This window comes from Oncorhynchus mykiss, chromosome 11 (assembly GCF_057628025.1).
Source record: "Oncorhynchus mykiss isolate SJ-2025 chromosome 11, ASM5762802v1, whole genome shotgun sequence".
In the NCBI taxonomy this organism is placed as follows: domain Eukaryota; kingdom Metazoa; phylum Chordata; class Actinopteri; order Salmoniformes; family Salmonidae; genus Oncorhynchus; species Oncorhynchus mykiss.
In genome coordinates, this window is record NC_143032.1 from 80,281,201 (window position 1) to 80,307,857 (window position 26,657).

Below are 26,657 nucleotides of genomic sequence, written 5' to 3' on the forward strand. Positions count from 1 at the left end.
CTTTGCAACACTTGCTGTTAGCCACTGATTCCTTCCAAACCACTCATTGTTGAATTTGCGATTTCCAACTTGTTGTGTAATGTTGATGTCCAATGGCCAATGAGCACCGAGCACTGAGCCAATCACGGCGCAACTAGAGAACGTTACCAACCTTTACCTTCTGTATTGTCCGCTGACTACCCCGCCACCACAGAAACCACTGAGTTGGGCTGAAACACCTGCATTTTGGAGCTGCCTTACTCAAGAAAAGTGGCTTTATTCACGGCTTTATTAACTCAGTTATTTTTCTTTACATTGTTTGCGAACTGAAGTGTTTTTTTGGGGGGTGTTCTTCAATTAAATACATTATGATTAATGAGCTAGCTAATTGTTTAGTTTTTGTGATTTTGTAAAGACTAATCAGACTCTGCTGTTTTCCTCATGAACGGATAATTTATCCATCTGAACCTTGCAAAAGCCTGTTGTGTGTTTATAATGTGTATTGTCATAACTTCATAACTTCACCAATAGGTGGCAGGAATTTAATGCTAATCATTATGGAATGTATATCAGCCGGAAATCAGTTGGAAATGCTAATTGGCTAATGATAAATCAATATCACATTTGTAATTTCTTTTCTCATTAATGTGTGCATAATATTGGTTTTCCCAGAACTAAAATCTCATGGAATTTGGTCAGATGCTCGATTACCATTTATGTTTACGTAGTCTGTCTATGGGGGATTAATGTGTGCATAATCTGTGACAAAATTCAAATGCATAAATCCATCCTGTTGTTTCCTGAGAACTTAGTTCTTAGAATTTCCCCACAATCTCCAGTGTTCCTTTTTCAATTGTTACCATGGTATGTATAGGCTTCTCTTATTTATGTATTTTTCGTTTAGAAACATTTCAATTTGGGCCTGTCCAGATAGGCCAATTCTCCCAAGTGTAAATGTTTGAAACTATGATTTTGATGTTATGGATGGTCAGTCCATTCATCTGTAGCTCAGTATGAATTTGAGAGTGGTCACATTTCTCCAGCCTCATTCCCCAGACGTTTACCCCCTAAAAAGTGATTGCTTTGGTGGGGTGAACACTTCTTTGTTTTTGGAATCCTGTAATATTTTTATGGTATGAAAAAGCTGTTTGCTGAGTAATAATTCCAGAGTCACAAAGGAAGTGTACTTACGCCTGCATGTTTTTAATCAATGCTAAAACCATGAAAATCCTATTTTATGCAAGACAGGAAAATGTTAAGACTTTGATCTTCAATACTTTGGTTTATTCAGCAGCTTCCTTGCCCTGTAAGAGGAAAGAACATAATAGATTAGTATTTAATAATGAACAAAATGTATGAACAATTGGAATGAATATAATGGATCAAGAATTTAATGCTCAGTGCTCAGCTTAAATTCTAGACTTTGAAGTACCACATTTTTTGCCCTACCTGAAATGTGCCTCTTAGAGATCTTAAATACATTTAAGTGGTCAGTATTGACCTCTGTGAAGGCTAATTCATAGGTGGTGTTGATGTGGTCATATCTGAACATGAGTCAGGTTCAGCAGCAGTTCTGTACCTTTCCACCTTCGCGGGTCTTGGCTCTGAGCTTGTTGACCTGAGTCTCAGCAATGTCAGCACGCTCCTCAGCCTCCTCCAGCTCATGCTGAACCTTCCGGAGCTTAGACATGTGGCTATTGGCTGCTTCCTCCTGGGTGAGGAAAAGAGAGGAGAGCAGAACATCAGCATTCAAAGTTTGAAAATTCAGGTAGCAAATTAATATATATTTTTTTTAAGTATTTGAAAGCTGTTTTTATTGACAGATGCCAATGATACAGCAGAGAAAGTGAGTTGCAGAACTGGGGATCAAACTGCAATATATTAATATTCATATTAATATTCAACCCCCTCTCCTTTAAGTTGGTAACATATAACATATCAATTACTTGCACTATAAATTGAGTCATTGTTGACTGATGCGCAGTAGCACTTACTTCAACTAAACGGTATGGACATGAAGTTTTGTAATGTCTACTAGGGGAAAAATATATTTTGGAATGTATGCTTTCAGAGTATTTGACAAAGTATGTGACTCACCGCTTCCTCGGCCTGCCTCTTGTAGGCCTTCACTTTCATCTGCAGCTTGCCTACCAGGTCCTGAAGTCTGCCAACGTTCTTCTTATCCTCCTCAGTCTGTGGGAGAAGATCAAATAATCATTGCCCCATAGTTTTATACACAAACCTGTCTGTGTTAGTGTCAAGTGTGTGAAGAAGGTACTTTCTCTTACCTGGTAGGTGAGCTCCTTGACTCTGCGCTCATACTTGCGGACTCCCTTGACCACGTCTACACCTCTTCTCTGCTCAGCCTCCACCTCAGTCTCGAGCTCACGCACCTTTATGGAAGAAATTAATGTAGGCATTTATTTGAGGTGTTGAAATCATACGTCACAAATCTTTGTAAAACAGAGGTATCTTCTACTGGTCAAGGAAGCACAATGTTGTCTGTTCCTATGTACATGTACATGTTTAATTGAAGCGGTCTGTAGTCATAACAACAGCTTTTCATTATCTAGGTGGGTTATTGAGAGAAAAAGTCATTACCCAATGCTCCTGTGTATTTTTATATGATTAAATACATTTCCAGCAATCTGTTTTTCAATCCACCCTGCTGTTAACTCACCCTGGACTCCAGTTTCTGGAGCTGCTTCTTGCCGCCCTTCATGGCCAGATTCTCAGCCTCATCCAGACGGTGCTGCAGGTCCTTGACTGTGACCTCCAGGTTCTTCTTCATCCTCTCCAGGTGAGAGCTGGTGTCCTGCTCCTTCTTCAGCTCCTCAGCCATCATGGCCGCCTGGAATGGTAGTGTGTTAAATTTATGCACCGATTGGCACCAACCATAGTCTCTCTCTTGACAGATGGGTTGCCTCCCACAATGTACCAATGTTCCAGTATAAATGTCAGTATTAAAACCAACGTCAATTTGGCAGAGGAAGGGAAGAGTTGGGTACAGTAAAATCCATCCAGAGTCTTGCAGTAAAGCTCTGCCTACCCAAATGTGTGATTTGTTTGGAGAGTTGTCTGTCAGAAACCTCTACAAATTGGCCAAGAAAATCCAACATGATTCCCAGACCTAGTGCTGTTGCCAATAGGTCTGGGATTTCCGACACCACCAATTATAACGTCCCTCTTATGGGCAAAATCAAGTTGATGTAATTCAATAAAGATCATAAGGACTCACGTCAGTGATGGCCTTCTTGGCCTTCTCCTCTGCGTTCCTGGCCTCCTGGACGATGTCGTCCACCTCTCCCTGCACCTGCACTAGGTCAGTCTCCAGCTTCTTCTTAGTGTTCAGAAGGCTGGTGTTCTGGAGGAAACAAGATGTTTATTTGACTCTCGAGTCACAGGGCAGAATAATGAAAATGTAAAAGCAAGCACTGTCAAATTTCAGGTGTATGTAAACGGTATGCTAGGTTTTATTAGAAATGGCTTTTGACCCGTACCTGGGAGTGCAGAAGTCCAACACGCTCGCTGGCGTCTACCAGCTCAGTCTCAGCCACTTTGCGGCCTCTCTCTGTCTGCTCCAGAGCAACTCTCAGCTCCTCGATCTCAGCCACCATCAGACCGTTTCTGCGCTCCACCATGGCTGCCTGCTCCTTCATGTCCTCTGAGGCACGGACGGCGTCATCAAGGTGCAATTGGGCATCCTGGGATTCACAATCATATAGGTTCATTAAGCAGGGGCAATAGGATCAGTAATAGACATTTTAATTGATAATAATTTCCCAAATGTCCATACATTTCGACAGTATATTAGTCCACTCTATTCATTTCCTCTGTTCTATTCTTTTTTTACAGATTAAAAAAAAAAAAATTCTCCCCATGTTCAGATTTTTGTTGCCCGATGTCCCAGTCCCTTTACCTTGAGCTGTCCCTGGGCGTTCCTCAGCTGTTTCTGGGACTCAGCGGCCTGCCTGTTGGCGTGGCTCAGCTGGACTTCCATCTCGTTCAGGTCTCCCTCCATCTTCTTCTTCACCCTCAGGGCGTCATTCCTGCTCCTGACCTCCGAGTCCAGGGTGCTCTGCATGGAGTCAACCATCCTCTGGCTGTTCCTCTTGATCTGCTCCATCTCCTCGTCCTTCTCAGCGATCTTCCTGTCCACCTCGCCCTTGATCTGGTTCAGCTCCAGCTGCAAACGCAGAATCTTGGATTCCTCGTGCTCCAGTGTTCCCTGGACAAGGAGAAGCAGTCAGGCCAATTGTGTTCAATACATTTGTATTTGGATGTGTATAACATAACAAGATATTAAATATATATGACTACAATAAACACCAACAAGGAAAGCATTGGACTGTAGCTGGTGTTGGATAGTGTAACACTGCTTTTCCCATCAAACAGCTGTAGTTTGTACCTCAGCCTCCTCCAGAGCGGTCTGGATCTCAGACTTCTCTGTCTCCACGGTCTTCTTGGCCTTCTCCAGCTCATGGATGCTCTTGCCAGTCTCTCCAATCTGCTCAGTCAGGTCAGAGATCTCCTCTGCACTCACAAACACAGCAGCTGTTTAGACTCAGGAGATGCTCAGTGGATATCACTGATGCAATGAAGTTGACATTGAATCATAATAACAGCTCATTAACAAAAGCACTTCATATCGTTTTGCAAATCAAATTGCCTCCTACTTCTTTGGGTTGTCTGAAAGAATACCGAATGCAAGTTCAAACAAGAATATTTTAAACTATACATAAAACAATTCTGAAATGGTGTAATGGTCATTTTGTTAATTACAGTTCCCTCCATTTTCAAAAACACTAGTCAAACATGAGCCAAATAGAACTGCTGTAAAATGCTCACGCTGCAGGTTCTTGTTCTCTCTCTTCAGAGTCTCCAGATGATCCAGAGCCTCCTCGTAGGAGTTCTTCATCTTGAAGAGTTCAGTGCTCATAGAGCGAGCCTCCTTCTGAGCTCCTTCCAGCTCAGCCTGACCTTCCTCAAACTTCTGCTTACACTCTGCCAGAACCTAGGGAAATCCATGGGATTTTCATTCCAACTCATTGATGGAGAGCTTTGAATCTGAAATATGTTACAATTATACTACAATTGATCAAATAACACACATAAAATATCCCGCTAGGATTAGGTTTATGCATTTTCACCTTGTCAAAGTTCCTCTGCTTCTTGTCGAGGTTGGCGGCCATCGCGTTGGCTCTCTCAACGTCAATCATGAGGTCCTCCACCTCTCCCTGCAGTCTCTGCTTGGTCTTCTCCAGGGAGGCACACTTGGAGTTGGTCGCCTCAATGGTCTCCTCAGCCTCCTGCAGACGCTGGGCCAACTTCTTCCTGTTGGATGAGTGAGGGTGGTTTTATGGTGAACAATTTGTTGTGAAAACAAATGTTACAATACATATTGATGTAACATTTCCTCAGAGCCCACTACCACCCTCACCATCCACACCCTATATTTGTGTTTTTGCTGTTGTGTGCAACTCACTTGGCCTCCTCCAGCTCCTCTGTGCGTTGGATAGCATCAGTTTCATACTTAGTCCTCCACTGAGCCACCTCACTGTTGGCCTTGGACATGCCGCGTTGCAGCTCTGCCTTGGCCTCCTGCTCCTCCTCAAACTGCTCTCTTAGAAGGTCACAGTCATGGCGGGCAGACTGGACACTGTGGGACAGTGCGTTTTTAGCCTGTGAGAGAGGAAGACAAACAAAGACAAAGAGAGATTAGAGAGAAAAACAGTCTCTGAGAGTGGCGTAGTCACCGTCTTTATGGAGATATGGCTCTAAACTGTGGCAGATGGAGTCTGTTTTGGGTCCCTTTGTCATGTACTGTCATGTTGTGTCTTGTCTCTGTCCTTTCCCTTCACCCTGTCTCCCTCTGCTGGTCGTTGTTAGGTTACCTTTTCTCCCCCGCTTTCCCCCAGCTGTTCCTTGTCTCCTCTAACTACCCATTCACCCCGTTTCCCACCTGTTCCCTTTTTCCCTCTGATTAGGTCCCTATATCTCTCTCTGTTTCTGTTCCTGTCCTTGTCGGATTCTTGTTTGTTGTGTTTCATGCCTGAGCCAGACTATCGTCATGTTTGCTGTAACCTTGTCCTGTCCTGTCGGAATCTGCCGGTCTATCTGAGCCTACCTATGTTTGGTTATTAAAGAAGCTCTGTTTAAGTTAGTTCGCTTTTGGGTCCTCATTCACTCACCATAACAGAAGAATCCGACCAAGAATGGACCCAGCGACTTCGGATCCTCTCCACTCAGCCGTCGGGATCCAGGGAGCGATGCTAGGCAGACACGAGCAGGAAGTGTCTGCTGCTCGACATGCCGTTGAGACCCTGGCCACCCAAGTCTCCAACCTCACAGAACAGGTTCACCATCTCCGCCTCGATCCACCGGCCACTTCCAGGGCTTTCGAATCTCCGGAGCCCAGAATCAATAACCCGCCGTGTTACTCTGGGGAGCCCACTGAATGCCGCTCGTTCCTCACCCAGTGTGATATTGTGTTTTCTCTCCAGCCCAACACTTACTCCAGGAGCACTGCTCGTGTCGCCTACGTCATATCTCTCCTTATTGGACGGGCTCGTGAGTGGGGCACGGCAATCTGGGAGGCAAGGGCTGAGTGTACTAACCAGTATCAAGACTTTAAGGAGGAGATGATACGGGTTTTTGATCGATCTGTTTTTGGGGAGGAGGCTTCCAGGGCCCTGTCTTCCCTATGTCAAGGCAATCGATCCATAACAGACTACTCTATTGAGTTTCGCACTCTTGCTGTCTCCAGTGGCTGGAACGAGCCGGCCTTGCTCGCTCGTCTTCTGGAGGGTTTCCGCGCAGAGGTAAAGGATGAGATTCTCTCCCGGGAGGTTCCTTCCAGCGTGGATTCCTTGATTGAACTCGCTATTCGCATTGAGCGACGGGTTGATCTTCGTCACCGAGCTCGTGGAAAGGAGCTCGCGCTCTCCGTCGCCTCCCTCTCCGCATCACTACCATCTTCCTCTGCCGGCTCGGGTGCTGAGCCCATGCAGCTGGGAGGTATCCGCATCTCGACTAAGGAGAGGGAACGGAGAATCACCAACCGCCTCTGTCTCTATTGCGGTTCCGCTGGTCATTTTGTCACTTCATGTCCAGTAAAAGGCCAGAGCTCGTCAGTAAGCGGAGGGCTACTGGTGAGCGCTACTACTCCTGTCTCTCCTTCAAGATCCTGCACTACCTTGTCGGTCCATCTACGCTGGACCGGTTCGTCAGCTTCCTGCAGTGCCTTAATAGACTCTGGGGCGGAGGGCTGTTTTATGGACGAGACCTGGGCTCGGGAACATGACATTCCTCTCAGACAGTTAAAGGAGCCCACGGCCTTGTTCGCCCTGGATGGTAGTCCTCTCCCCAGGATTCAGCGTGAGACGCTACCTTTAACCCTCACTGTTTCTGGTAATCATAGTGAAACCATTTCTTTTTTAATTTTTCGTTCACCTTTTACACCTGTTGTTTTGGGCCATCCCTGGCTAGTTTGTCATAATCCTTCCATTAATTGGTCTAGTAATTCTGTCCTCTCCTGGAACGTCTCTTGTCATGTGAAATGTTTAATGTCTGCTATCCCTCCTGTTTCCTCTGTCTCTTCTTCACAGGAGGAGCCTGGTGATTTGACAGGGGTGCCGGAGGAATATCACGATCTGCGCACGGTGTTCAGTCGGTCCAGGGCCACCTCTCTTCCTCCACACCGGTCGTATGATTGTAGTATTGATCTCCTTCCGGGAACCACCCCCCCCCGGGGTAGACTATACTCTCTGTCGGCTCCCGAACGCAAGGCTCTCGAAGATTATTTGTCTGTAGCTCTTGACGCCGGTACCATAGTCCCCTCCTCCTCTCCCGCCGGAGCGGGGTTTTTTTTTGTCAAGAAGAAGGACGGGTCTCTGCGCCCCTGCATAGATTATCGAGGGCTGAATGACATAACAGTGAAGAATCGTTATCCGCTTCCTCTTATGTCTTCAGCCTTCGAGATCCTGCAGGGAGCCAGGTTTTTCACTAAGTTGGACCTTCGTAACGCTTACCATCTCGTGCGCATCAGGGAGGGGGACGAGTGGAAGACGGCGTTTAACACTCCGTTAGGGCACTTTGAATACCGGGTTCTTCCTTTCGGCCTCGCTAACGCTCCAGCTGTCTTTCAGGCATTAGTCAATGATGTCCTGAGAGACATGCTGAACATCTTTGTTTTCGTTTACCTTGACGATATCCTGATTTTTTCACCGTCACTCCAGATTCATGTTCAGCACGTTCGACGTGTCCTCCAGCGCCTTTTAGAGAATTGTCTTTTTGTGAAGGCTGAGAAGTGCACTTTTCATGCCTCCTCCGTCACATTTCTCGGTTCTGTTATTTCCGCTGAAGGCATTAAGATGGATCCCGCTAAGGTCCAAGCTGTCATTGATTGGCCCGTCCCTAAGTCACGCGTCGAGCTGCAGCGCTTTCTCGGCTTCGCGAACTTCTATCGTCGTTTCATCCGTAATTTCGGTCAGGTGGCAGCTCCTCTCACAGCCCTTACTTCTGTCAAGACGTGCTTTAAGTGGTCCGTTTCCGCCCAGGGAGCTTTTGATCTCCTCAAGAATCGTTTTACATCCGCTCCTATCCTTGTTACACCTGACGTCTCTAGACAGTTCGTTGTCGAGGTTGACGCGTCAGAGGTGGGCGTGGGAGCCATCCTTTCTCAGCGCTCCCTCTCTGACGACAAGGTCCACCCATGCGCGTATTTTTCTCATCGCCTGTCGCCGTCGGAACGTAACTATGATGTGGGTAACCGCGAACTGCTCGCCATCCGGTTAGCCCTAGGCGAATGGCGACAGTGGTTGGAGGGGGCGACCGTTCCTTTTGTCGTTTGGACTGACCATAGGAACCTTGAGTACATCCGTTCTGCCAAACGACTTAATGCGCGTCAGGCGCGTTGGGCGCTGTTTTTCGCTCGTTTCGAGTTCGTGATTTCTTATCGTCCGGGCTCTAAGAACACCAAGCCTGATGCTTTGTCTCGTCTCTTCAGTTCTTCAGTAGCCTCCACTGACCCCGAGGGGATTCTCCCTGAGGGGCGTGTTGTCGGGTTGACTGTCTGGGGAATTGAGAGGCAGGTAAAACAAGCGCTCACTCACACTCCGTCGCCGCGCGCTTGTCCTAGGAACCTTCTTTTCGTTCCCGTTCCTACTCGTCTGGCCGTTCTTCAGTGGGCTCACTCTGCCAAGTTAGCCGGCCACCCTGGCGTTCGGGGTACGCTTGCTTCCATTCGCCAGCGTTTTTGGTGGCCCACCCGGGAGCATGACACGCGTCGTTTCGTGGCTGCTTGTTCGGTCTGTGCGCAGACTAAGTCCGGTAACTCTCCTCCTGCCGGCCGTCTCAGGCCGCTTCCTATTCCCTCTCGACCGTGGTCTCACATCGCCTTAGATTTTGTCACCGGACTGCCTTCGTCAGCGGGGAAGACTGTTATTCTTACGGTTGTCGATAGGTTCTCTAAGGCGGCTCATTTCATTCCCCTTGCTAAGCTTCCTTCTGCTAAAGAGACGGCACAAATCATCATCGAGAATGTTTTCAGAATTCATGGCCTTCCGTCAGACGTCGTTTCGGACAGAGGTCCGCAATTCACGTCTCAATTTTGGAGGGAGTTTTGCCGTTTGATTGGGGCTTCCGTCAGTCTCTCTTCCGGCTTTCACCCCCAGTCTAACGGTCAAGCAGAACGGGCCAATCAGACTATTGGTCGCATCTTACGCAGTCTTTCTTTTCGTAACCCTGCGTCTTGGTCAGAACAGCTCCCCTGGGCAGAATACGCCCACAACTCGCTTCCTTCGTCTGCGACCGGGCTATCTCCTTTTCAGAGTAGCCTCGGGTACCAGCCTCCGCTGTTCTCATCTCAGTTCGCCGAGTCCAGCGTCCCCTCCGCTCAGGCTTTTGTCCAACGTTGCGAGCGCACCTGGAAGAGGGTCAGGTCTGCACTTTGCCGTTATAGGACGCAGACTGTGAGGGCTGCTAATAAACGTAGAACTAAGAGTCCTAGATATTGTCGCGGTCAGAGAGTTTGGCTCTCCACTCAGAACCTTCCCCTTAAGACGGCTTCTCGCAAGTTGACCCCGCGGTTCATTGGTCCGTTCCGTATTTCTCGGGTCATTAATCCTGTCGCAGTTCGACTTCTTCTTCCGCGATACCTTCGTCGCGTCCACCCGGTCTTCCATGTCTCCTGCATCAAGCCCGTCCTTCGCGCCCCCGCTCGTCTTCCCCCCCCCCCCCCCCATCCTTGTCGAGGGCGCACCCATCTACAGGGTCCGTAGAATTTTGGACATGCGTCCTCGGGGCCGTGGTCACCAGTACCTCGTAGATTGGGAGGGGTACGGTCCTGAGGAGAGGAGTTGGGTTCCCTCTCGGGACGTGCTGGACCGTGCGCTGATCGAGGATTTCCTCCGTTGCCGCCAGGTTTCCTCCTCGAGTGCGCCAGGAGGCGCTCGGTGAGTGGGGGGGTACTGTCATGTACTGTCATGTTGTGTCTTGTCTCTGTCCTTTCCCTTCACCCTGTCTCCCTCTGCTGGTCGTTGTTAGGTTACCTTTTCTCCCCCGCTTTCCCCCAGCTGTTCCTTGTCTCCTCTAACTACCCATTCACCCCGTTTCCCACCTGTTCCCTTTTTCCCTCTGATTAGGTCCCTATATCTCTCTCTGTTTCTGTTCCTGTCCTTGTCGGATTCTTGTTTGTTGTGTTTCATGCCTGAGCCAGACTATCGTCATGTTTGCTGTAACCTTGTCCTGTCCTGTCGGAATCTGCCGGTCTATCTGAGCCTACCTATGTTTGGTTATTAAAGAAGCTCTGTTTAAGTTAGTTCGCTTTTGGGTCCTCATTCACTCACCATAACACCCTTACCTTGACCTCCTCCTCAATCAGCCTCTTCATCTCCTCAACCTGCTGGGTGAAGGCCTGTTTGCCTCTGGTCAGCTGAGAGACCAGGGCTTCCTTCTCCTCCAGCTGGCGGCCAAACTCACCTGCAGGGATAGAGGCACATCTTGTTAATGAAGTCTCTGTTCCCGAAGATTTAAAATGTATTTTGAGGTATTGAATAGCTATGTTACATTGTGAATAGTACAGTGAACACTATGTGGACTGGACTTTTAGCCCCTAACACGTGTTATTGTGTACTACTGAAGTGTACTACTATTAGTTTGTTAATGGTACCATTTTCTGTCAGGAGTCTGGCCCTCTGTCCGCTGATGTCGTTGACCTGGCGAACATTCTCATCATTCTTAGTCTTGAGCTCGCTCAGCTGGTCCTCAAGAGTACGACACATCTTCTCCAGATTGCCCTGTTAGTGAAAACATGTTCCATTATTACTTTATATATGAGACTCCTGTCAACTTCAGTTCACTTGAATGGTAATGAAGTTGACCTTCCTCAACACTGCTTGACTAAAACATCATTACTCACCTTAGCCTTGGCGACGGCCTCCATGTTGCTGGAGAGGTCATCAATCTCCATCTTATACTCGCTCTTCTCCTTCTCCAGCTTCTGCTTGATGCGCTGCAGGTTGTCGATCTGCTGCCCGAGCTCAGCCACACTGTCAGCCTGCTTCTTGCGCAGACCGGCGGCTGTGGCCTCATGCTGCAGGGTGGACTCTTCAAGATCACGACGCAGCTTCTGGAACTCAACCTCACGCTTCTTGTTCATCTCAATCTGAGCAGCAGTGGCGCCTCCGGCCTCCTCCAGCCTCTCACTGATCTCCTCAAGTTCCCTGGAGAGATCGGCCCTCTGCTTCTCAACCTTGGCCCTGGCAGCACGCTCAGCCTCAATTTCCTCCTCCAGCTCCTCAATACGGGCCTATAACAGGGGGCAGGAGCAGGTGGGATGAACACTACAATATAGTTGAAATAAATAACCTCTATAAATAATAATAGGATGTATATTTTGCATACATTTGTAAATACAAAGCCAGTTACACTAATATATTCAGTGGACAGTGTCCAATGTGGCAACCAAAACCACAACGGTTAGAAGCACCATCTTTACAACAGATTAAAGCACCATCTTCCAACTTACTGAGCCATTAGAAGACACCAGAAATGTTTCAGGTGTGTTCTTTCCTGTACTGGAGCTGAGATCCTGTACTGTACCTGCAGTTCCTTGATCTTCTTCTGCAGCTGAGCTCCCAGAGACTGTTCATCCTCTATCTTGCTGAGGAGCTGGCTGGTCTCAAACTCCTTCCTAAGAAACACAAACACGTTGATTTCAGAGTTGGTTTTGGTTTGATAGTGTAAAGGGATAATATAATAGCATTCACTTTGCTTTTAAGAATCACATACAAATCCTAATTACAAGATTGAGTGAAGAACAACCATTATGTTGATCAATATGGCAGGTAATACTGTAGTAATTTGTTTGTTTACTTCTTGATTTTCTCATCAGACTGCTGCTTGTCATTCTCCAGGTCCATTATGGACTCCTGGGCCAGTTTCAGATCTCCCTCCAGCTTTCTCTTGGCTCTCTCAAGGTCCATACGGAGCTTCTTCTCTTGCTCCAGAGAACCCTCAAGCTATAAGATAAAAACACACATGTAATGTTCAAATCTAAACAACTGAAGATAATATCATCATCTCTTAACCATGGACAAAATGTAAAACTCCACTCACGTCATCCACTTGCTGTTCCAGCTTGGTCTTGGCCTTGGTCAGAGTGTTGACTTTGTCCTCCTCTGCCTGCAGGTCGTCCAGTGTCTGCTGGTGGGCCTCTTGGAGGGCTTTCTTCTCCTTGGTCAGCTTGGCAACACTCTCATCCATAGACGCCATCTCCTCTGTCAGGTTTTTAACCTGAAAATGTCCATAACAAATGTAAGTCTTTTGCCACTTCACCATGAAGGGGAGATGTAGTTTGATATATATTGCATTCATTTAATTCAGATTATAAATGTGTCAACAAGTACTATACTGTTGATTCAACACTAAATTGCACTGTACTAAATGGAAGTCATAAACGAGGGGGAGCAGAACAAGCAACTAAAATTAAACTATTTTGTGTCTTCATTTTCCCTGCGCCCACAAAACAATTTGAATTACATTTCTGTTGAGCTATGTTTTGAGTAGATTTTTATTTGAATGGTTAGACTGTCTACGAGACCTTGTTTTCACTGGCGTGCTTCTCCTTCTCCACTTTGGCCAGGGTGAGCTCCAGGTCATCAATGTCCTTCTTCAGCTCAGAGCACTCATCCTCCAGCTTCCTCTTCTTGGCAGTCAACTCAGCATTCATCTCCTCCTCATCCTCCAGCCTCTCGGTCGTCTCTTTGAGTTTGGCCTCCAGCTGGATCTTGCTCTTGATGAGCCCCTCGCACCTTTCCTCAGCATCAGTCAGATTCTCTGAATCCTGGTTTCAGAACAGGAGAAAAAAATCTACGGCCTCACGTTGTGTATCAAAATATAGACTTCATTTAGTCAAACAGGTCAGAGCAAATCAATATAAATGCATGATATATATATATATATATGTAAATAACATGGGTAAATAACATGGGTAACACAAGTAAATGTATGAGTTAGCCACATACATGGGTAACATGGGTAACACAAGTAAATGTAAGAGTTAGCCACATACAATACTGCAGTGTTTACCCGATGTTCATTTGGTTGTTGCCACTCACAAAAAGTTAATTTTATAGTTTCTTTAACTTTTAGGGATAGTAAAACATTCTTCAGTTTAAACTTAAATGACTAAAGTATCTAAAAAATATATAATAGAGCTATATCTTTTTTTATAAGATCATCTTATATAACAATCACCAAAATAAAAACTAGACAGTCGGGGAGAATCTAAAATTCCAAAAACGTCAAACATTTTTGCTACAGTGATTGAATCACTCAGTAACAACACGACATAAGCCATGGCAAAAATGTTTCGAATTGCAGGACATTGTCTTTAAAACTGTGATTTCCTTGACTTCCTGACGGGCCGCCCCCAGGTGGTGAGGGTAGGTAACAACATCTCCACCCTGCTGATCCTCAACACTGGGGTCCCACAAGGGTGTGTTCTCTGCTCTCTCCTGTACTCCCTGTCCACCCATGACTGCGTGGCCATGCAAGCTTCCAACTCAATCATCAACTTTGCAGACAACACTACAGTGGTAGGCTTGATTACCAACAATGACGAGACGGCCTACAGGGAGGAGGTGAGGGCCCTCGGAGTGTGGTGTCAGGAAAATAACCTCACACTCAATGTCAACAAAACAAAGGAAATGATCGTGGACTTCAGGAAACAGCAGAGGGAGCTGCCCCCTATCCACATTGACGGGACAGTAGTGGAGAGGTTGGAAAGTTTTAAGTTCCTCTGCGTACACATCACGGACAAACTGAAATGGTCCACCCACACAGAGTGGTGAAGAAGGCGCAGCAGCGCCTCTTCAACCTCAGGAGGCTGAAGAAATTCGGCTTGTCACCAAAAACACTCATAAACTTTTACACATGCACAATCGAGAGCATCCTGTCAGGCTGTATCACCGTCTGGTAAGGCAACTGCTCCGCCCACAACCGTAAGGCTCTCCAGAGGGTAGTGAGGTCTGCACAACGCATCACCGGGGGCAAACTACCTGCCCTCCAGGACACCTACACCACCCGATGTCACAGGAAGGCCAAAAAGATCATCAAGGACAACAACCACCCGAGTCACTGCCTGTTTCCCCCGCTATCATCCAGAAGGTGAGGTCAGTACAGGTGCATTAAAGCTGGGACCGAGAGACTGAAAAACAGCTTCTATCTCAAGGCCATCAGACAGTTAAACAGCCATAACTAACTTTGAGTGGCTGCTGCCAACATACTGAGTCAACTATTGTCACTTTAATAATGGAAAAATGTATGTAATAAATGTATCACAAGCTATTTTCAACAATGCCACACTATATAATATTTACATGCCCTACATTACTCATCTCATATGTACATACTGTACTTTATACCATCTACTCCATCTTGCCATCTTAATGTGTATAAGGTAGTTGTTGTGAAACTGTTAGGTTAGATTCCTTGTTAGATATTGCTGCACGGTTGGAACTAGAAGCACAAGCATTTCGCTACACTCGCATTAACATCTGCTAACCATGTGTATGTGACAAATAGAATTTGATTTGATTTGATTTTTTTCTCTCAGCCATCATCCCCATGAGAAAACATGTAGAAGGGCAGGAAATTTGCACCCCTATCGAGACACTGTGTACGTGTCTGTTCATGTGTGTGTGTGTGTGTGTGTGTCTCACTGTCTGTGTTCATGTGTGTGTGTCTGTGTTTGTGTTCATGTGTCTGTAAATGTGCCGGGTCGGCAGTTAACCTAGTGGTTAGAGCGTTGGGCCAGTAACCAAAAGGTTGCTGGATTGAATCCTCTGAGCTGACAAGGTAAAAATCTGTAGTTTTGCCTCTGAACAAGGCAGTTAACCCACTGTTCCCCGGTAGGCCGTCATCGTAAATAAGAATTTGTTCTTAACTAACTTGCCTAGTTAAATAAAGGTTACATTTAAAAAATAAAATAATCATCAGGGTCGTTGTTCACTCACAGATGCTACTTGGAGCGCCAGGTCTGCTCTCTCCTGCACCATGGAGATCATCTTCTCCTCCAACTGCTTCTTGGTGGCCAGAGCCTTGGCCAGGTCCGACGTCATCTTCTCATAGTTCTCCTTCATGTTGGCCAGCTCCTTCTCCGTCTCCGCACTCTTCAGCAGGGGCTTGATCTTGAAGTACACCTTCATCCACGGCCAGGTTTTCACATTCATGAATGAACGGATGTTGTACTGGATGGTGAAGACGGAATCTCTGGTTGAACAGAAAGGATAGCTTGACATAAAGCTAAATTCTGGAATTCGAAGAACATCAAAATGGTGACCCCAAACCACATTGTTTACAGCTGAGGAATGGGGCTGTGGAGATGTAACCCCTAATAGACTGCGCTCTAGTTAGATTCCAACTCATGAGGCATTTTATATTCTTCAAGAATGAATGGGTAAATATTAGACATTTAAATGGTAATTGAACAGCTTGACAAATCCCAAACTACAGTTTTAATAGAGCATTTTAAGTTGTACTTTCTCACTCTGAACAACTCACAGCATATACAGTATGGAATAATGCATAATGCATAATAATAATACAGGTGGTTGACAGAAAGCTTTGCCAAGATGTTTCCTGTTCCTCACCTCCTCTCCATCATCTTGGTGAACTCTCTCCTCATCAGGAATCCACGGCTGAGAGCCTGGACCATGCCGACCAGAGAGGCCAGCTTCTCATCTCTCATCTCCTCCAAGACGCCCAGCAGACCGGCTTTGAAGAACACCTGACGCAGGTTGACATGGTCAATTATGGATCCACAGTCAGATGGTGACATAACAGGAAACAACACAAACATTGCAATGCTCACGACAATCCATGGGATAGGTTGTTTATAAGTTGTAAGTTGTTGTAACAGTTGTAGATGAACAATGAGTTTAGTTTCTCTTCTAGACTTGTGATTATATGACATTGAAGAAAATGGTACGGGTTTAAATGATCATTGAGTTGTGTTTTGTTGTCAGCTTTTGCAAAGGGTGACTGACCTTGGTGTGTCCAAACTTGTAATCCTCATGATTCACATCAATGGACCCAAGCAGCTTCTCAGAAGCCTTCTTGTTGTCCATGAACTGGCCCTCGGGGATGACGCTGGCATTCAGTACTTTGTACCTGAATGAGGAGACATTTTTAACATATGTCAAGTTGTAATAGGTTGATTATATTACGTAAAAAGTAAGACTATTCTGATGCTGGGAAAACCCTTGTAGCAGATCTGTGTGTGTGTGTGTGTGCGTGCTTGTGTTTGTGTGTGTGTACCTCTGCTTGAAGTCAGCATAGATGATTCTGCTGGGGAAGCCCTTTCTGCAGATCCGAATTCCCTCGAGAACACCATTACACCTGAGCTGGTGAATAACCAGGAAGTTCTCCATCAGACCTGGAATCACAAACCAAGTCTCTTTTAATAATCATAAACAGGTTAAAGATTGGTTCGTTAAGGTTACTGATTCTGTACTGATAAGATGACATATTTAAGTCAATATTTCTTGTACCTGGAGTCTTTGACTCGTTGGGGATCAGGCAGCGCACAAAGTGAGGATGAGTGCTCCTCAAGTTGGTCATCAGCTTATGTAAGTTCTCCTGTAAGAGGGTTACAAAGCATTTTCTGAGAAATAATTCATGATAATCAATGCACATTTAGAAGGAATGAATATACACATTTCAGAAGCTCACCCTGAACTGGGACGACACAGTCTGCATGGAACCACCCTTCTTCTTACCTCCCTTCTTGGTTGTATCTGTTCAAACGAGCAAAGTAAAATATAGTACTAGACAAGGATACGTCTCAGAGTGCAATAATAATGTATGCAATACATCTAGAATGTTCTTGTCTTCAGTAAGCACACTAAATATAAACCAGATAATCTCTGGTTAACTTCATACTTATCTTAATGCAAATACTACCAATGAGATTGTGTAAAATAACACCTATGAGTAAATTAACCCAGTGAATAAGCCTGAGCATTTGTGGTACATTCAAAGACTTTAAAAAAAATGTAGGTCTGAGTTATAACTGATGCTAGTCTTACCCTCCGGTGGGGCAGCAGGGTACAGAGCAGCCAAAAGTTTGACTGTGGACTTCCCGTACAGCTGAATAACTGAGTCGTTCAGGGGGTCCTTGTTCTTCTCCAGCCAGCCAGTGATGTTGTAGTCCACAGTGCCGGCATAGTGCACCAGGGAGAAGTGAGCCTCTGCCTTGCCTTTGGCAGGCTTGGGCTTCTCAAACGCCTTGGTTTTGCCAAGATGCTGGGCGTACAGCTTGTCCTTGAAGGTAGTGTCTGAAGACTTGGGGAACATGCACTCCTCTTCAAGGATGGAGAAGATGCCCAATGGCTTTACGAAAAAAGAGATGTATATGAAATTAGTGATATTTACATTTAGGATCACATTTATTCCTTTAGCAAACATGCTATTGTATAATTATATTCATTTAGGGGCACATAATAGGAAAAATATTGAGTTTTCAACCATCGTTGTACCACTGTGATAATATTTCACACAGTGCTCATATGAGCTTTGCTGTTGTGGTCCATTATAATCCTGACAGACAGTGTACCTTCTCAATAAGCTCAATGCAGGCAGCCAAGTCCATGCCAAAGTCAATGAAAGCCCAGATGATTCCCTCCTTCTTGTACTCCTCTTGTTCCAGGACGAACATGGTGTGGTTGAAAAACTGTTGCAGTTTCTCATTGGTGAAGTTGATGCACAGCTGCTCCATGCTGTTGTACTGTTAAAAAGGGGTCGGTACGTCATACAAGGCTGTAATCCCTCTCAATCACAACTCATTGTCTTGTTCTGGTCGCATACTCACATCAAAGATCTCAAACCCGGCAATATCCAGCACGCCGATATAGAACTGCCTTGGATTCTTGGTGTCCAACATCTCGTTGATACGGATGACCATCCACAAGAACATCCTCTCGTAGATGGACTTGGCCAGAGCCGAGACTGAGTTATTAACCTGCAATGATAATATCTCAAATGAATACATGAGATATTGACCATGTCTAGTGACAAGGTGAAAAGAGCTTGGGAATAATAACCTCACAAGAAGAAAAAAAATCTATGGTCCCCAAAAGATTTCCGGTGCTCAGAAAATGTTAGACGCTGTGTTTGGTCGCCTTACCTGAGGCACAGTCTGTCCCTTGGTCACGTACTCGTTGCCGACCTTCACTCTGGGGTAGCACAAAGCCTTCAACATCTCAGCTGAGTTCAGGCCCAGCAGGTAGCCGATTTTATCAGCCACTTGAGAGAGAACCAACAACAACAGACTCAGGCACACAAGATCTTTCTGATGCCACACTGACAAAATAGTCTTTTGTGGGTTACGTTTTGATTTTCACCCACATCCATCATTTCAAATCATTTCTGGAGGTTGACATTTGGTCTCATGGCTGACTTTCATGTGACACTATCTGTCTTAGGTGTTCTATTTCATTGTTTGGGAATGGGACTAATGCTCTACATATTGTACATCTATGACTGGGACTGGGAATGGGACTAATGCTCTACATATTGTACATCTATGACTGGGACTGGGAATGGGACTAATGCTCTACATATTGTATATCTATGACTGGGACTGGAAATAGGACTAATGCTCTACATATTGTACATCTATGACTGGGAATAGGACTAATGCTCTACATATTGTATATCTATGACTGGGACTGGGAATGGGACTGCTTCACATATTGTATATCTATTACTGGGAATAGGACTAATGCTCTACATATTGTATATCTATGGCTGGGACTGGGAATAGGACTAATGCTCTACATATTGTATATCTATGATTGGGACTGGGAATGGGACTAATGCTTTACATATTGTACATCTATGACTGGGACTGGGAATGGGACTAATGCTCTACATATTGTACATCTCTGACTGGGACTGGGAATAGGACTAATGCTCTACATATTGTATATCTATGACTGGGACTGGGAATAGGACTAATGCTCTACATATTGTATATCTATGACTGGGACTGGGAATAGGACTAATGCTCTACATATTGTATATCTATGATTGGGACTGGGAATGGGACTAATGCTTTACATATTGTACATCTATGACTGGGACTGGGAATGGGACTAATGCTCTACATATTGTATATCTATGATTGGGACTGGGAATGGGACTAATGCTTTACATATTGTACATCTCTGACTGGGACTGGGAATAGGACTAATGCTCTACATATTGTATATCTATGATTGGGACTGGGAATGGGACTAATGCTTTACATATTGTACATCTATGACTGGGAATAGGACTAAAGCTCTACATATTGTATATCTATGACTGGGACTGGGAATGGGACTAACGCTTTACATATTGTACATCTATGACTGGGACTGGGACTAAAGCTCTACATATTGTATATCTATTACTGGGACTGGGAATGGGACTAACGCTTTACATATTGTACATCTATGACTGGGACTGGGAATGGGACTAATGCTCTACATATTGTATATCTATGATTGGGACTGGGAATGGGACTAATGCTCTACATATTGTACATCTTTTACTGGGACTCACCCTCTGTGCCGTCTGGCTCGGCCTGCTCCTCACGCTGCTTCTGCTTGAATTTCAAGTTTCCATGGTGCAGCACAGCTCCAGTCAGCTTGTAGATGCCCATCTTCTCCTCATTAGTGAAGCCCAGGATTGTAATGGCATCCTGGCATTAGACAGGAAGTACCACAGTGGTGAACACTGGACACTAGTTATAGTACATGACAGTTCTGTCGTCACTCCAGAACAAATGGGATGGATATATGTGTCTTCTCTGTTCCTCTTGAGTGTGATTGGCCAACACTAGTAGCCGGCAGAACAAAATGAGTTTTCTACAGTTCCACAGGGCACTTAGTAGCGCCGTCTTGTGGATGTCTTACAAGCATGTGCCTCAAGGCCAAGTGTGAAGGCATGAAGAGTGCCTAACCAACACAAGCTATCAAACAAACTAAAAAAATACAACAATTCACAGCAGCCACTAATTTGGAATTGCACAGTGCAGTCAGTGTGTAATGGGGGATCCTACCCATTCCAGAGTTTGGTTAACCCTTGGTTTGACTCACGTCTGTGGCATCCAGCTCTTCCTTGTCGTTGATGCTGGCCACCGTGATCTGACCCTGACTGCACATGGGGAAGTCGTAGGGGTTGGTGGTGATGAGCGACATTTCTGTGGACAATGGAGAATGGCTTGTCAGTTAAATCTCTTAGATTTGTGCTGTCCTACCTTTACGGTATCTCTCCTTCCTTTACTCAATAGATGGACTCAATGGTACATGTAGTATAAACAGCATCAAAAGAGGGGGCTGAGACTCCTGGACTAGTGCATCACAGTGCATTACTTGATAGATATTTCCCAACGACCTGATCTGTGTCTAGATACCTTGTTACCTTGGATGTACTCATTTTAATAGTATTAATAGTGTGGACTAGGAATCATTTTAAAAAATAAATTCCACAAATTTGGGTGGGAATAATTTCCCCTGAATCTCTACTTTGCCGTACCAACTATCTCAGGTTTGTGATTGGTCATCATCTGGAAGAAGATGTGGTAGCCTCTTTCATCGGGCAGCTGGAAGGACACTCGGGACTTCTCCAGGAGGTCTGAGAGTCAAAGAGAGAGAGGGAGAGAGAGAGAGAGGAGAGAGAGGGGAGAAAGAGAGGAGAAAGAGAGGAGAGAGAGAGAGGAGAGAAAGAGGAGAGAGAGAGGAGAGAGAGAGGAGAAAGAGAGGAGAGAGAGAGGAGAGAGAGAGGAGAAAGAGAGGGGAGAGAGAGAGGAGAAAGAGAGGAGAGAGAGAGAGGAGAAAGAGAGGAGAGAGAGGAGAAAGAGAGGAGAAAGAGAGGAGAGAGAGATGAGAAAGAGAGGAGAGAGAGATGAGAAAGAGAGGAGAGAGAGATGAGAAAGAGAGGAGAGAGAGATGAGAGAGAGAGGAGAGAGAGATGAGAAAGAGAGGAGAGAGAGATGAGAAAGAGAGGAGAGAGAGATGAGAAAGAGAGGAGAGAAAGATGAGAAAGAGAGGAGAGAGAGATGAGAAAGAGAGGAGAGAGAGATGAGAAAGAGAGGAGAAAGAGAGGAGCGAGAGAGGAGAAAGAGAGGAGAGAGAGATGAGAAAGAGAGGAGAAAGAGAGGAGAGAGAGATGAGAAAGAGAGGAGAGAGAGATGAGAAAGAGAGGAGAAAGAGAGGAGAGAGAGAGGAGAAAGAGAGGAGAAAGAGAGGAGAGAGAGATGAGAAAGAGAGGAGAGAGAGAGGAGAAAGAGAGGAGAAAGAGAGGAGAGAGAGATGAGAAAGAGAGGAGAAAGAGAGGAGAGAGAGAGGAGAGAGAGAAGAGAGAGAGGAGAGAGAGAGGAGAAAGAGAGGAGAGAGAGAGGAGAAAGAGAGGAGAACGAGAGGAGAGAGAGATGAGAAAGAGAGGAGCGAGAGAGGAGAAAGAGAGGAGAAAGAGAGGAGAGAGAGATGAGAAAGAGAGGAGAAAGAGAGGAGAAAGAGAGGAGAAAGAGAGGAGAAAGAGAGGAGCGAGAGAGGAGAAAGAGAACATGAGATAAAATGTAATTTGATGACATGATCTCCAAAAAATAATATGTGTGAATTCAGGAAAGAATTGATAAATAATCAAAACCAACTCACAGGTCTCAATGTCAGCCTTAGCCAGTTTTCCTCCTTGGAAGTGAATCCTGATGAATTTACCCTGTAGGTTGGAATTAGGTCAACAAAATAAATCTAACATTTTACTTTGATATACCACTTTAAATGTTACAGTTTGTTGGACATCTATTGATATAACAATAGGAATCTACTGAAATAAAAGTTTTCAATTGAAGGTAACTTATATGCCTTTCATACTTACGAAGCGAGACGAGTTGTCGTTCCTCACTGTCTTGGCATTACCGTAAGCCTCCAGCAGAGGGTTAGCTGCAATGATCTGATCCTCAAGAGACCCCTGATTGACACCAACACAAGTGGCTCAGAAACTGGTAATGTGGTAAAGTTAGTTTTTCTTTAAATACTTGACTACTTTTCTTGAAACAGGATTCACCAATGAAAAAAAAGTTTACAGAGCCAACCAAATGGGAATGTGGTTAAAAAGTAACCATAAGCACAACCTACCTGCATTTTGTTGGGGTCTACTTCCTTCTTGGCACCAGACACTGCAATGGTGGCAAAGTACTGGATCACACGCTTGGTGTTGACAGTCTTTCCTGCACCGGATTCTCCACTGGTTTATATGACAGAGAAAGATGAGCATTGAAAAAAAAAACACTGTTGACCTGTTTTCTTACATAAATAATTAACCAGAATTCCCACTCATCGACTCATTATTACACATAGCCTAATCCATTCGTAATGTCATGTATTTCGTCACATCACATCAATAGAAACACTTTTTCTCAAGGGAAACTTTGGCAAACAACTTACGTGATCAGGACAGACTGGTTTTCGTTATCTGTAACCAAAAAAAACAACTTGTTTATCATACTCAAGCAACATTAGGGGTTCATTAGTGAATTCATAGGGTTCATTCAAAGGGTTCTTCCCTCTTTTTTAGCCATAATTTAAAAAAACGTCAACGCGACAGCTAATTAGAATATTTTCAGGTGTGGTTTTGCTTACAGCTCTTTTCGTGTGACCGTGAGTGAGAGTGTCAATTCCAGTTGATCTAATCTGTTGTGTAATGCCAATACATGTTACATATGAGTATGCTTGTCTTGTGAAAGACTCATGTATGTTGTGGCCTTATGTCAGTGACGACTGTTGTCCAAGTCAGTGGTTTTCAGTTCTCACCACCAGCTGTTCCAGAGGTAGCACACCTGATTCAACTTGTCAACTAATAAAAACAATGGAATTTTAACAATATAATACGACTAACCAGAAAAAAAGAACCCTTTATGGTTCTTCAAGAGGTTATTTGTAGAACCATTCTCCATAAAGGTTCTATACAGCACCAAAAAAGGGTTCTATACAGAACCAAAAGGGTTCTATACAGCACCAAAAAGGGTTCTATACAGCACCAAAAAAGGGTTCTATACAGAACCAAAAAGGTTCTATACAGCACCAAAAGGGTTCTATACAGCACCAAAAAGGGTTCTATACAGCACCAAAAAAGGGTTCTATACAGAACCAAAAAGGTTCTATACAGCACCAAAAGGGTTCTATACAGCACCAAAAAGGGTTCTATACAGCACCAAAAAAGGGTTCTATACAGAACCAAAAAGGTTCTATACAGCACCAAAAGGGTTCTATACAGCACCAAAAAGGGTTCCGTACAGCACCAAAAAGGTTCTATACAGCACCAAAAGGGGTTCCGTACAGCACCAAAAAAGGGTTCTATACAGCACCAAAAGGGTTCTATACAGCACCAAAAGGGTTCTATACAGCACCAAAAAGGGTTCTATACAGCACCAAAAGGGTTCTATACAGCACCAAAAGGGTTCTATACAGCACCAAAATGGTTCTATACAGCACCAAAAGGGTTCTATACAGCACCAAAATCGTTCTATACAGCACCAAAAGGCATGTGCACAGATGAAGGTCCAGGGATGCCTGAGCACCTCCCCTTTTGCCATCCTATGAGAAAAAATCCCTTTCAGATTGGTGGTGAGTTTTAGATAGATTTAGATTTTTATTTAATTTAAATACATTTTCCAATATATATTTCTTTTTTTATCTTGGAAAATTCCCCTGCTCCCCACGTGAGCGTGCACTGCAAAAACTACCGGCACTGAACGGTAGTGTATTATTGGCTCTCTTTTTGAGTTGCATGTGTCATCTCACGATCAGAAACAGGGAAGGCCTCAATTCAACTGTTTGTTACTAGGCCTAAGAGGCAGATGTCAGCAGCAACTCCAATCAAAGGCCAAAGACGAGTCAGACTGTTTCAACAGCATAGTATAGTTAACTAGATAGCTTGCTTACTACGTAACTTACAGTATGATGCGTGGGATGTTACAGGAAATCATGGTCTATACTAAAGTAATAAGGCCTGAGGGGGTTTATGGTATATGGACAACATACCACCGCTAAGGGCTGTTCTTATGCACAATGGAACGTGCCTAGGTACAGCCCTTAGCCGTGATATATTGGCCATATACCATAAACCCCCGAGGTGCCTTATTGCTATTATAAACTGGTTACCAATGTAATTAGAGCAGTAAAAACCAATGTTTTGTCATACCCATGGTATAGGGTCTCATATACCACGGCTGTCAGCCAATCAGCATTCTGGGCTGGAATCACACAATTTATAATGAAAAGATATGTTGACATTTGGCTACAGGAGGCGAGCATTAGATAACTAGCTATGAATGTAAGACATGTAAGCTCACTGGTTATCCTGCTTATTTGGAATTGCATTGAACCATTTGTCTCTAAAGAATATTTTATTTTACATCCATGCTTCCATCCATCCATCCATCCATCCATCCATCCATCCATCCATCCATCCATCCATCCATCCATCCATCCATACATCCATACATCCATCCATCCATCCATCCATCCATCCATCCATCCATCCATCCATCCATACATCCATCCATACATCCATCCATCCATCCATCCATCCATCCATCCATACATCCATACATCCATCCATACATCCATCCATCCATCCATCCATCCATACATCCATACATCCATCCATCCATACATCCATACATCCATCCATACATCCATCCATCCATACATCCATCCATCCATCCATCCATCCATACATCCATACATCCATCCATACATCCATCCATCCATCCATCCATCCATCCATCCATCCATCCATCCATCCATCCATCCATCCATCCATCCATACATCCATCCATCCATCCATCCATCCATCCATACATCCATCCATCCATCCATCCATACATCCATCCATACATCCATACATGAATGAGAGCTCGTACCAATCTGCATGAACTGAAAGGCGTTGTCAGAGACGGAGAAGATATGGGGTGGAGCCTCCATCCTCTTCTTCCCTCTGTAGGCGTTGACAACCTCCATGTCGTACACAGGAAGCCACTTGTAGGGGTTCACCGTGGCACAGAAGAGCCCAGAGTAGGTCTGGATGAAAGAGAATAAATTAAATTAGGGGATTAGCAAAATCAGATGGACTTTTACCTGGATTTATGTGATGATGTGGGTGTGCATTGGTATAGTAGTGTAGGTCTACTGTATTGGTATGTTTTGGTTTCCACCATGACTTTATGTGAAGTACTGTATGTGTGTATTTCTCGTGTGTGTGTGTGTGTGTGTGTGTGTGTGTGTGTGTGTGTGTGTGTGTGTGTGTGTGTGTGTGTGTGTGTGTGTGTGTGTGTGTGTGTGTGGTGTGTGTGGTGTGTGTGTGTGCAGGTTTCTTACATAGATCATCCATGCTGCATAACGCTCTTTGAGGTTATACAACACAGAGGCTTCATTCAGGTAGGTCATCATGGCCATGTCCTCAATCTTGTTGTACTTAGGGGGGTTCATCTGGTAGACGTCTGCCTCTTTGAACTCTTTTCCTTCCTGAAGCAGTCACAACTCTAGATTATACACAGACGAACTGGACAAGACTGAATGCTTTTTGATAATTCAATAATTGACATTCAATCTTTTTAAAAACATGCATACTCCCCCATTTAATTAATCAACTTTGTTATCACCCACTGATACAGACATGGGGATTCTTCACTAGTCAATATGAAAAATGCCATGCCGTTATTAAATAGCAGTTGATACGTGTTTTAAGGTTATATTTTGCTTACAAAATAAACAAAAAAAATGCTTCTTAATATATCTGTTGTTACTGATTTCATTTAACATATTGGCATGTTTAAAAAAAATAATAAAAAATATTGAGTAATTGCACAAACTTGAAATGTAATACTTTTCAAATCAGGCTTACCTCCTTGGTGCCGTTAGGATTGGTGACTGTCACGGTACACTTTCCGTCGGCCCTGGCAGTGACCAAACCTTTAAGGTACAGCTCTTTGGTGTCTGACACATAACAAGCATTCTTTGAATCAAAGGGTGCGGCTTGCGCCTCCATCCTCTCCTTCTCAGGCTTACGGAGGTATATGGCAGCCTTGCCGTAGATTTGCATCTCCGCGTCCGTACTCATGGTGACGG

General features: G+C 44.7%; 1 protein-coding gene across 1 annotated transcript; it reads right to left on the reverse strand.

Annotated features, from left to right (window-relative positions):
• Positions 1-1,163: 1,163 nt before the first annotated feature.
• On the reverse strand, positions 1,164-26,657 carry LOC110536447 (myosin heavy chain, fast skeletal muscle-like). The gene is made up of 39 exons (XM_090191222.1): positions 26,434-26,657; positions 25,908-26,054; positions 25,454-25,610; positions 22,974-23,001; positions 22,665-22,773; positions 22,405-22,497; positions 22,185-22,245; positions 21,064-21,162; positions 20,625-20,728; positions 20,089-20,227; positions 18,668-18,786; positions 18,353-18,502; positions 18,098-18,268; positions 17,571-17,874; positions 17,215-17,279; positions 17,034-17,121; positions 16,801-16,918; positions 16,530-16,653; positions 16,134-16,270; positions 15,498-15,753; positions 13,082-13,324; positions 12,598-12,774; positions 12,355-12,500; positions 12,082-12,172; positions 11,399-11,788; positions 11,150-11,276; positions 10,841-10,959; positions 5,465-5,661; positions 5,130-5,313; positions 4,828-4,993; positions 4,388-4,512; positions 3,899-4,207; positions 3,480-3,683; positions 3,218-3,343; positions 2,660-2,830; positions 2,268-2,372; positions 2,077-2,172; positions 1,559-1,690; positions 1,164-1,283 (listed from the first exon to the last, which is right to left on the reverse strand). Exons 1-39 carry the CDS (start codon positions 26,647-26,649, stop codon positions 1,263-1,265), a joined length of 5,814 nt encoding a protein of 1,937 aa, XP_090047348.1. The 5' UTR covers positions 26,650-26,657; the 3' UTR covers positions 1,164-1,262.